The following is a 12500-nucleotide window of genomic DNA, read 5'->3' as shown; positions in this document are numbered from 1 at the left end:
AAGGGATTCTGAGGTACTTGTACCTTACTTGAGTATTTCAATTTGTTGCTACTTTGGTAAATCATGTACTTTTACTTCACTAAATGTATTTAATACCTTTAGTTACTTTACAGATGTGGATGAATGATGTGAAATATAATCAAGTGTTAAATCAGACTCGAGTCAATCCACAAGCTACCCTGCAGTATACAAAGTCCTTCAAACTAGCTGCACCTTTACCAGCTTTGAGAACACTTTAATGATCAATCATTATAAAACATATATATATTATTCTGATATGGACCAATCTGCACAATGAATACTTTTACTTTTGGTACTTCAAGTATATTCTGATACTTCTGTACCTTTACTTATAACATTTACTCGTATCAGAGTATTCCTACACTCTGGTACTTTTACTTAAGTTCAAGGTCTGAGTACTTCTCCCTCTTCTGTCTGTGTCTTTTCTCTCTGTTTTTACGATCTGCCCCCGCAGTCTGAAGCAGTGTTGTGAGATCTGATTTCTCTGTAGTCAAAACTGCAAAGCCTCCTGGGACCTGAGATCCACAAGCAAAGATGGTGAAAAAGAGAGAAAGTGAGGGGGGCGGGGGGGTTGATAGAGAGTGTTGCGCTGCAGACACACGAGACCACCGTCGCTTCACCGCCGGAGAGCCAGGGCTCAGCGGTTGGGGCCCAGAGAAATTGGCTGGCCCTCTTTCCACTTCTCTTTCGAAGCGATATTAAACACAAACAGAAGGGGCCTCGCCGTTGAAACAAAGCCCTGATGTCACGCCGCTTATTTTCTTTGGAAGGCAACAGGAGTGCTCTGGCCAACCCCTGGCGATATGAGACCCCCGTAAGAATGTGCCGTGGATGGCTGGTGGTGAGGCCTCTCGCGTCAATCAAGCCCACCGCAGAGTTACTTCTGGTGATGCCTGATATTCTTACAGCTCTGAGGGGAGCGGGCCGACACACCAGGCTTTGAGGTAAAGCACACAGTTAGCGTCTCACACTCCTGCACAAACACACACAGATGCTGGGTGCAACGTTAACACACTCACTGGTATTGTGCTGGTGGAAGAAGTACTCAGATGTTTAGGTACAAGTAATAATACTTTTCCAAGTAAATATCCTGCATTCAAAAGGGTACTTAAGTAAAAGTACAAAAATACAGTATTAGCAGCAAAACATTTTTTTTTAAAACACGGCTGTGACGGAGCGGATCACATGAGTGACTGACTCCGCCACTGACAGGCGACACACACACACACACACACACACACACACACACACACACACACACACACACACACACACACACACACACACACACACACACCAAACATGTCCTGCTCTCTTCCTAAAAAGGAACCATGCAATTTATTATTTATTGTGCGTTTGTTAATTTGTTAAATGATTATGTTAAGAGGTGGCTAACCTGTTTATGTTTGGGTCGGATCTTTTTATGTTGACAATGTGGTTTGAGGTAATTGCGTCACCTGTTGACGGTAAGCCTGTGGGAGGGGCTATGGGCTCAAAATGGACGGTGTTGGCCCTGGAAGTGATCACTCGGAAGAATGTTGCAATGAAGGCAACAGCTGGGACATGTTCGGGAGATGGTTGCAGAGAAGGCAACACCAGAGCATGTTTACTCTAATGAGTGATGGACGGCCTGTTTTGGATTTTTATTTTGTTGTTTAAGTTCTGTTTTTTGTTTTTGTTGCTGTAAATAAAGTTTTGGAGCGTAACCCAACCGACGAGGCCAGTGTTTTTTGAACGGACAAATAGAGCCCCGTCACAACTGTAATATCTTGGATATTAACAGACAACGGAACAGTTGGTTATTTAACAGGACCCTTTATTGCTGCCTCCGGTGGTTCTCTCGCCACCCCCACTTACTGTAACTGTCGTAAACATGCCGTAACGTATATGACAACTCCCCTTGTAGTCAGTTAACAATACTATGACAACAACGGCTTAGTTTGAATACTTGATTCTGATATTTTAGAGGTTGTTAATACTCGCTAACAGACCATTGCTGAGGAGGATCAAGGGACTATATGCAGTCATATCAATCCGCAGAAAGAAGTCCGGGGAATCTCAAATAACTCGTTATCCAAAGTCGCTTTTTCTGGTAAAAATATATATACAATAATATAGCATTTTTATAATTAGTAATGCCTTAATGTATCTCTTTTTCAATTTGAAGATGGTAAAGTATGAGATAACATTAATAACTTTTTCATACTGCTAATTATCTCCATCCATATCATCACATCATAATGTATTAAATGATTGAACATGCTGGTATAAATAATAAGAACCTGCAACTACAAACCAATGTTGTCAAATAAATGGTATTAATAGAAAATACAATATGTGCTACTAAAATGCAATGGAGTAGAATTAGAAAGGAATATAAAATGGAAATACATGTACCTCAAGCAGAGATGGGGTCGTTACTAAAAAAAAAGTAATATATTACATATTACATATTACTTTAAAAAAAAGTAATATATTACACTACTTCGTTACTCTCTACATAAAGTAATTCGTTACTTTACTCGTTACTTCTCTCGTTACTTTACTCGCAGGGCCGGCCCGCCCCTCCCTGCAGGCAGATCACGCAGACTGCTAAAGTTTCAAATGGTCTCTTTAGTTCAGTTTCCATTGTCGCATAAAACTGATCCAGATAGCTCCTGAATGTTTTCCTATCTGACCGTGGCTGTCCTCTGTCTCCTGCTATCTGACCGTGGCTGTCCTCTGTCTCCTGCTATCTGACCGTGGCTGTCCTCTGTCTCCTGCTATCTGACCGTGGCTGTCCTCTGTCTCCTGCTATCTGACCGTGGCTGTCCTCTGTCTCCTGCTATCTGACCGTGGCTGTCCTCTGTCTCCTGCTATCTGTATATTTTGCGCAGTCTATCTCTGCTCACGCTGTTGCGTCAGCGTGTTCTCCTGCGTGTTGGCCATGTGTTGCACTGGAGCCAGACTGGAGCACACCGCAAAGACTTCAACCGAGCACGTACGAACTGCGCATGCGTAAGTGAAAATAACTCTCCTTACCAGCAGGCGGCGGTAGTGTGTATTCGTCATTCAAAACAGGCAACAACCGGAAAACAGAGAAGAAGAACAGACGGTGATATAAATAAACAACAGCTATGTGCGTTAGCTTCACCTTAGCATGTGTTCTTTGCAGGTGTTTGTTGAGGTTTGATTATGACTGATTTTAGAAAGGAAGTAACGCGTGTCGGGGCAATGTTAGTAACTGTCGTGTGATTACTGAATTACAAAGTAACGCGTTACACCCAACTCTGACCTCAAGTATAGTATTTGTATACATTTACTTAATTACTTTCCACCACTTTCTGTGGGGGAACTGTTGAACAAACAAAAGGCGAAGAATAAGCTTGTCCTTTTTTTGTACTCTGAGACAAACTGAGATTGATTGGTGACAAGGGGAGGCTAATGTGCAGCGTAAACAACCCCAACCAGAGCTCTCGCCATTCAGTCAACCCCCAAGGGAAGACAATGCCGCAATTTCCCAAATTACAAATTGACAAAGAGGATAGCGCGAGTGCTAATTTGACTAATAACCAAATGATTAGTCCGTCGTTTCTGGCCTTCCTGATCATCATAAGGTTTTAAAACGTTGGCCAGGAAGCAGAGAAAAGGCGATATCGTTGTAGTTTCAGTGTGGGCAGCGCTGTCCGGACTGCGGTATTGTACCGTGCCAAAAAACCTCCTCTGTGCTCAGGCCAACCTGTCCCATTAGGACTGAGTGGAGAATCCCTTTAGCCGGCCTCTTTTAGTGTCGAGCTGCTATCGATCTAAGGAGTACACAAAACAAATGAGGTTTTTGTCTTTTTCAGCAGGTTTCCGTTAGGAGGAGGAGGAGGAGGAGGAGGAGGAGGAGGAGGAGGAGGAGGAGGAGGAGGAGGAGGAGGAGGAGGAGGAGGAGGAGGAGGGAGAAATGGATCGACTGCCACTAAGCTGGCCCACACAGAGGGAGGACGGAGGCTAAATATTGCACTTGGAGGCTCACTCTGCATCCAAGACAGTGAAAGGGAAACATTGAGAGGCAGGCTGCATAAAGACAATCTCACTTCCACTTCTCTTTTGTGGAGCAGATGCTTAGTTTTGTAAGTCGAGACAAACAAAATTGATTGCCTTCCAATCACTGTCGACTCCTTATGAAAAGAAAGTCGTGACATGGTGTATTCCTCACCGTCGTCTCCACGCCTCAAACACAGGAACAGAAACAGGCAGAAACACAGAGACTGACAACGAGAGATGTCTTGAGATGATTTCAACAAAAAGGTCGGCGAAGCAACTGTGTTTCACTCGACAAGGGGGGCCTTTCTCCTCTGTTTGTGAAGGGGTCTGCTCCGAGGCTCTGGAAACAATTGGTCTGATCGAGTTCCCACGCTGATAGCACGACAATGAGCTATCAAAACTCTCATGTCAGGTTATGATGGGTCAAGTACCATCAGACAGTGTCTGGCAAACATTTGAAAGATGTGTTCAATTCATTGAGGTATAAAACAAAGTAAATTATTGCTTTTAATGTCTGAACCTGTCTTTTCCAATGCTTTTTGTGATTTCGTAAACCTCTTTGTATATTTACTGCTCAGAGACTCTTATTTTGAAATCGACTCTAACTGTTTCCTTTTCCTGTTTATGCCTTTGTGCTTGTTCGTTGTGAAGCCGCTGTTGTAATGTTTACGTGGCACAATAACTGACTTACTCTCTCCTTTTTATGCCATTGCATTATTTATATGATGATACAAATATGTGTGGTCAGTTGGCTGCTAAACCTACTCTTTGTAGCTTGTCCACAACTTGTAGCATTAGGCGCTAAGCTAACTTGCTAAGCTAATAAGTTAGCCTTGCAAGCTAGCTCTGTATTTATGTGTACAGACAGTACATTTGGGTTTAAGTGTTGTAACATATGGTTACTGCAGCAGTATAGACAGAATGTATATATATATATATATATTTGACAGTACTTGAATGTCTAAAGCTGACCATCAGTAATTATTCTCACACATTTATTTATTTTCTTATGCTTCATTTCAGAAACTGTCGTTAGTTCTCCTGCATTCGTTCACTCGGTCGATAATTCATGATGATGAACTATTTGTATCACCTGTGCTCTACAAGTAAAGACTTTAGTACATCTGATGAACCATTGAAAGGTCTAATATCCAATTCACACCGGCTGAGAAAATGCTCTTCTGTATTTCAGTCTTTGCCCGCCTGACCATCAGTGCCTGCTCTCTGCCTGAAGGGTGTCTACGGGGCAGAACAACAAAACATCTGGAAGAGTCTCGCTACAACATCTGTCCATCCTTTGCTCAACAAATATCTAGGTTTGATGCCAGCCGGTGTGTACTTGACCTCATTACGTGGCGGAGGAGATTGCTAGCGTATAACTAAAATGGTATTGTGTATTTATAACGCTTTTTTAATATTCCGTTAATATGCCGTTCTGAAAGGAAGCGAGACTAATAAGTAAAACATACTAAAAAACAGACAAGATCTCAGTGAACACTCGACGGCCATGTCAATACATTACCATCGACTTTACAGTAGAGTACAGTACAGTTAAATAACTTAGTGACTCTGCAAAAGGCGTTATTTTACAAGCAGCAAAGGGAAAACTCCTAGTATTAATTGGTGATTAATGACTCTTTAATGCATCAATTAAACCATACGTTCCCCCAATAGATTCTATATGATATACCGTATACAGTACAGTCTTTTAAAGAGTGCAGCAGCACATTTGCTCTCAGTTCACATATCACTAACATGACAAGCTGCAAACAGCACAGAGTCAAAGGGTCAAGGCTCGAGGCAAAGGCAAGAGACGGCTCTCATGCCTGATTAATAAGTCATGAGTAAAGACACGAGAAGTGAGATAGCATGGCTCCGCGTTCAGAAAAACATCCACTTTCAGTAATTGTGACATTCTCCATGCTGTCGCTGTCCCTCACCTCCGGATAGGCAGAGCCGATGAAGAGGGCAGAGCCGTTGTTGGGAAAGAGAGAGACACTGTGGCACTACTGCTTCATGAAGAGCAAAGGGCTTTAAGACAGTGGCAATCAAGAGAACACAAGCACCACACGCGATGTCTACAATTAGTTACAAGACAAGACGCATCAGTATGTGATGGATTGTCATGAGTTCGCTATGTTGAGAAATCAAACCACGACTCAGCTAACTAAAAGTGTTTCGGTCGGATCACTTCCTGGACTAAAAGGTAACATGCAAAAGTCCAACAAGAACTTAATGACGTTAATTCAATGACGTAGTCGCGTTGGACTTATTCCTGTTTGAGTGTTAAACAAGAAAGCCTTCGAATGTTCTGCAATGTTTGGAATAACAGAAACCGTTTTATAGATTGACAAATTGCTCAATTACCAACATATTTCCTGAGGGGAACCCTGTGGACCTTTCCGACACACCAACATGCAGCTCACACACCGCAAAGACACTCCAAATGATGCAAACTATACACTACATAAGACGTGTCGATAGGTATAGAGGGGTTAAGGGGAGGTGTTGATTCAATTCAAGCAGCAGAACTGTATCATTTCACAAAGTATGCATTAATTGCGAGGCGTTTAGACTGAGTAGGCCTGCAGGTGTTTTTATTGTATCCATTCTCTCTTGATTCTGCACGCTGTAAGCACTACTTTAGTACAAAGAAAGCTACTGGCACATTTTGGAGATTAAGACACAAACGAGCACAACCCACAAATCTCATCATGATTGCTTTTGGCGGAGGCATTGTTGTCAAAACAATGTCCAAACATGTGCTGGAAGCCAGCGCCTCCGCCTCACAAAATTCCTCAGATAATCATCCCATTTTTTTCTCTCACGAACACTTCCCCGCGCTCTGTGTCGATTTCAGCCAGCACCGTGATGAGAAGCTTCCCCTTTCATTCAGGTTCCTCTCCGCCTCTCATTCTCCACGTCTGAAGCAGTGTTTAAATGTGAATGAGTTTGCATCTCCGACATCGCTCACCCTCTTACCTCTCACTCGTGCGAGAGGTAAGAGACGCTTTTGATGTTTTCAAAGCCAGGAGTGGAGATTCAGGCTCTGATTCCTCTCAGCACAGCACGGCGCTTTGCTAAGTCAATAGCGGCTAATGAGGGCCTCGACAAGCAGAAAGCACAATGCAAATTGGATAAACTGAGATAAGAATTCTTGTAACATCCAAAAGCCATGCCATGGTAATGACTGACATCATGAAGAGATATTGTTTGCCAGTGAAAAAGCTTTTCATCGTGTCGCTGACAGAAAGATGGCGGGGTCGTGTTGTGAAATCCCAGACCTCCTTTAGGGAGAAGCGATTCCATTTTTCTTTTTTCCTTCTTTTGCAAATATGTTCTATGATAACCATTATGGATAAGTGCTATTCTCAAAGCACAGGTGTCAAGCGGCAATAAAATATTTGATGAATTGCCCGAGCCAGGTGTTGTGCTGGTGGGGCGGAATTCCTCCGTGATTTATCATCGCAGCTTTTGTCTGACACTGACAGGCAGCATATAGGAGGACTTCAGCTTCAACTTTAATCAACGCATCGTGTTATTTTATTGCAACATTAAAATAAATGTTGAAATAAACCTGTGATGTGAGCCGATGAATGCATGTTGGAACTCCTCCGACTTACATCTGTCATAATTCAGATTTTATGGGTCTTTTGGGGAATATTTTCGATATTATGTTCATTTTCAGATTCATATTTGTATTTAGCCCAGTCTGCTCTGATTGGTTAGCTGGCTGGCTCTGTTGTGAGTGGGCAACCACTTCGAAATGTCCCGCCCCTTTGCCCAGTGGTTCTCAAATGGGGGTACGTGGACCCCTAGAGGTACATTTGAGTACTGCAGGGGGTACGTGAGATTTATTTTTATGTTAATGAAAAAAAAAAAGCTTTAGCAAAAGTAAGGAAGTTTGAGCAGTGTGGGTTTTATATGAACAGAGTTACACATATTTCAAAACGCGAAGTGTAATAACTGCAGTTTGCCAGAATGACAAAGACCCTCAGTGAAGCACAAGCCCATGTTTCACTACATTAAGTACAACTTATTAAAAAGATCAGTTCAATGCAGCTAATGTCGTCTTAGTGTTATTGCATGATGTTAAAATTGGTTTGCCATGAATTTAGTGATGGATTCTAAACATTTGAAATGTAGCATTTAAGTGTTTCTCAGTTACTGTTGTTGTTTTAATAAATCAGACACTGATGGTGCAGCGCTGTGCTGTACCTCTTTATATAGGCATTTTGTTCTTAACAAATTGTTTTTGTGCTGATCAGGGGGTACTTGGCTGAATTTCTTTTTCAAAGGGGGTACATGATTGAAAAAAGTTTGAGAATCACTGCCTTAGCCTATCACCTATAATGTGTTGGAGCGCTAGCCAACAGAAGCGTGAATGCTACATAGTGATGTCACTATGTCACCGAAGTAAGGAGTTCAATGGATCTTCTTTGGGAACTATGGGATTGTAGGCTTTGCAGACAGAAACCTATATAACTCACTGCAGGGAAGGAGAAACCCCCAAAGCATAACAGTGCCTCTTAAAGCTTGTACTGCAACAAAGCGCAGCTGATTATTGGTTTGTTGTAAAATAACCAATGTCAGGAATGGTACGAGTCAAAATATGATTTCAGCGTCTTACAGTGTTAGTGTTAGATGATTCGAGAGATCACACGGTGTTATTCCTGTCTTTGATTTCCCCTTGTTGCCGTCGTGGCAGCTGTCATTCCTCATTCAAAACAGCTACTTCTTCTCTTTTGTGCTACAATAAATCCACCAGACAGTCTGCAGGTTGCACAACAGCCTTGGCATCTCTAACACGTACACAAATGATAAAAAGGTTTCGTGCAGCAGGTATGGATTCAACCACAATTGTATGGTTGAGTTGGCGGTGGCTTTGGAGCATTCTTTTTTTTACATACTTGAACTTTGGGCGAGGTTAGAACAAGTAGAAGTTTCATTTAGTTTGCCAATGTTTCTTATCTGTAATGTTACTTCTATTTATCTACTCACTTTTGTACAATAGTCTTGGGTTATGGTCCGCCGGTTACACCCTCAGGTTTAGACATGTGTACTTTCTCAGTGTTCAAACCCTCATGTCTTTGTTCCTGCTGCTGCTCTGAAACTCAGTTTCTGCTGAAGTTGTTTATTTGGTTGTGAAACACTCGAGTTATCAGCTATTGAAGAGGCACTTCTTCAGTTTGCTTTGTTGGCCTTTACTCCAACTCCAAAATGATGAAACCACTTTATGAAAAGATAACAATAAGTGAACGGAAACATCGTTTTCCTGGGTTTTCTAAAACAGTTGTTGAAGTGACTGAAGGTAAAACTGAATCATATATCTCACGTAAATAGTGTCACATCCACACCCTTTGCACAACGTATGCATCAAACAGACTGAGAAGAAGAAAGAAATGAGAGAGAGTGATGGAAAATAAAAGAATAATACAACAATATAAAGGGAAACGATTGAATTAACCAAAAGAGTGACAGTTATGAAGAAAGAGAGCACCACGATTCAGAAATACTGCTTACAATAACCATATATATATATATATTTTAAATGTAGCTAATAAAATGGAAAAAGGCATTACCGTACTTTTCGGACTATAAACCGCGACTTTTTTCCCCATTTTCTTTGTACAGCTAACGGCCACTAGGGAACCTCCTAAATCTATGGATTTTACAGGTAAAATTAACCACCTTTAACGCTATGGGCTCTATGACCGGTCCGCGCCCGCCACCTTTAAGGGGCGGGCTCCAGCAGGAAAAGCTGGAGGCCGGAAAAGAGTGAGACAGGTAGCGCGCCAAAGTAAAAGTGGAACCGAGAGACAGAACGAGAGCAAGACAGACGGACAATTTAGCTGCTGCAGGTGCGCTTTATAGTCCGAAAAGTACGTTATTTCCTTTATTTCCACCAGTGTGTTAACGCAGGTGGAAATAATGCAAATAGCGTCACGCCCACAACAAACCCTTCACACCCTTTTTCTCCACTTGTACTGTATACAGACTTAAGACTATGCACAGAAAGAAGAATGATTTAAAAGTTAGGGCCAGATTCAGAAATATTGCTTACGAAATCACTCACAAAAGGCTTAAAGGTGGGGTAGGTAAGTTTGAGAAACCGGCTCGAGATACACTTGTTGTTATATTCCATGGAATGCTCTTAACATCCCGATAGCAATGAATATCTGAAGTGCTTAGACAAAAAATCCATAACAAAATGTCATCTGTGGAAGCCGTAGTACTGTAAAAAGCACGACCAATCACCCGGCTAAAGTAACTGGATGGCCTACCTGCCTGTCAGCCTTCCATCTGGGCACAAACTTATCTCGTGCCCTCATTGGTCATGTGCGCGTTCGTGTGTGTTGGAGGAGGGGCTCTGTGAGGAAGTGGCAGATTTGTTCCGGCTGTGTATTTTCAAATTCTAGCGCACTCGAGCTGATTTCTCCAAAATTACCTACCCACCTTTAACGTGGCCGTGAAAATCAATACAAAAGGCATTATTTATATCGTTTTCAAAGTTGTTCCGTTAACAAGAGGATGCAGATCAAAATAAACCATATATCACATGAAGAAAAGCCCCTAAACCCTTTTACCCCGATTAGATATCAAGAGTTTCTGCTCTTATCTCCACTCCTTTTGTTGAGCGAAGACATTACTCACCCTTTTTTAAATACACTATCATTTAAAATTTGGTGCAGCCCAATTAAAATCAAACGTGTTCTCACTCCCTTAGCTTCCAGATGTAGGGTTTGTTCGTATAATGTGGCTGATTCTCAGAGACCAGGTGTGTTCCTCTTACCTGTAGTTGTAATGGGCTGAGTCCAGATGCCGCGGCAGCTGCCATCGTAGATGGAATGAACTGCATGGGGTAATTCTCACCTGTTGAACAACCAAAACAAAACATTTTGTCGAGCGAGAAGGGAGGAGCGGGGGAGGCAGATACAGTATACCTCACAAGAGCTAACCTGATCTTTACCGTCGACCAAACTTTCTGTCTTTCCGGTCTTTTGTCTCGTCCTCTCTTTCTTGAGCTCATGTTTTTATTCATGCCAAATGAAGTGTTTTATTCAGAGGTTGATGACGCTCATTGTCCGTACACACGGGTGCTCAAGACTCAGAGTTCAAGTCCAGTCCAGTGCACTCATGGATGCATATACGAGCCCCGCGTATAACCCCTACTGTTCGCCCCTAAAAGGCTTTCCATGTCCGAGCCTTTGTTGCAAACAGACCCACGTCGAAGGAGAGCGAATAATAATGGCTTTTTAATCAATTTCTCCATTTCTGTTTACGGCCTCGTGGGAGAAAGTGCTCACGCAGTATACGCATAACCATGGATTATTGTATGGAGGCATGGCAGTGTCGAAGAAAGGAACGTGTGAAGGACGAGGAGACGGAGAGAAAGCAGGTGGTGCTGTGAATCCTTCAATACAACACTTTTTTACCTGAAGTGTGTTTCTGTGAGCCGTGTTTTGTTGCGCCTGTTTATACAAAATCCTTGTGGACTTCTGAACACACGCAGCAAGCATTCAGTCCTTTAAGTGTGTTCTTGTGTCGAGGAATGCATGTGTTTTGTCTGTCTGCATCATCCATAAGCGTACATTGTAGGGTCGGTGGGTACCAGGAGAACATGTTGAAGAGTGTGTGTGTGTGTGTGTGTTGATGTGGTGTGTGTGAGAACGAGTGAAATTCCATGTTGCAGATGTGTTGAGCAACTGACATGCTTTCAGCACGCCATAAAAAGAGACATTCCAGTCCTCGCTGTGTCCAATGTATTGTTCCTGACGTGAACGAGCAGAGCTTGTAAATCTCTCCGCTCATTTCCAGAACATTCCTCACCTGACACACCTCATTAACATAGACTGGGATCCCAGTGTGTGTGTGTGTGTGTGTGTGTGTGTGTGTGTGTGTGTGTGTGTGTGTGTGTGTGTGTGTGTGTGTGTGTGTGTGTGTGTGTGTGTGTGTGTGTGTGTGTGGTGTGTGTGTGTGTGTGTGTGTGTGTGTGTGTGTGTGTGTGTGTGTGTGTGTGTGTGTGTGTGTGTGAGAGTGAGAAAGAGAGAGAGAGAAATAGAGACTTGCTGTGTCTTTTGTAGTTTACGAGAACTGTCAGAGTCGTTGGGCTTTTGTTTGAGGGGGGTGACTGTTTATCAAGAAAACATATATTTCCTTAACACTCCACAGCGCGTAATCCATCTTGGGCAATTGTTCAGTGTGTGTGTGTGTGTGTGTGTGTGTGTGTGGTGTGTGTGTGTGTGTGTGTGTGTGTGTGTGTGTGTGTGTGTGTGTGGTGTGTGTGTGTGTGTGTGTGTGTGTGTGTGTGTGTGTGTGTGTGTGTGTGTGTGTGTGTGTACCTGGCTTGTAGGACATGCTCGGGGGGAAGAGGAAGCCCTGCTGTGCGGCAGCGGCAGCGGCCAGAGAGCGCTGGTCGTGAGGAAACACCGGGATCATCAGAGGAGGCATGTGACCCTGGACCTGAG

General features: G+C 42.8%; 1 protein-coding gene across 2 annotated transcripts in view; it reads right to left on the bottom strand.

The window, feature by feature from the left end:
* The window catches only part of LOC117448685 (transcription factor SOX-6-like), a 149787-nt gene that overhangs the window by 28390 nt on the left and 108897 nt on the right, over window positions 1-12500 (bottom strand). For both annotated transcript variants that reach the window (XM_034086031.2, XM_071203578.1), the window contains 2 exons: window positions 12375-12495; window positions 10826-10905 (listed from right to left, as the gene is read on the bottom strand). In XM_034086031.2, the coding sequence (XP_033941922.1) occupies window positions 10826-10905; window positions 12375-12495 (201 nt within the window). The remainder of the gene's footprint in view (window positions 1-10825; window positions 10906-12374; window positions 12496-12500) is intronic.

Source organism: Pseudochaenichthys georgianus, chromosome 6 (genome assembly GCF_902827115.2).
Source record: "Pseudochaenichthys georgianus chromosome 6, fPseGeo1.2, whole genome shotgun sequence".
NCBI classification, from domain to species: domain Eukaryota; kingdom Metazoa; phylum Chordata; class Actinopteri; order Perciformes; family Channichthyidae; genus Pseudochaenichthys; species Pseudochaenichthys georgianus.
Note: the sequence above shows the minus strand (reverse complement) of the source record. Positions and strands in the feature narration are given on the sequence as shown.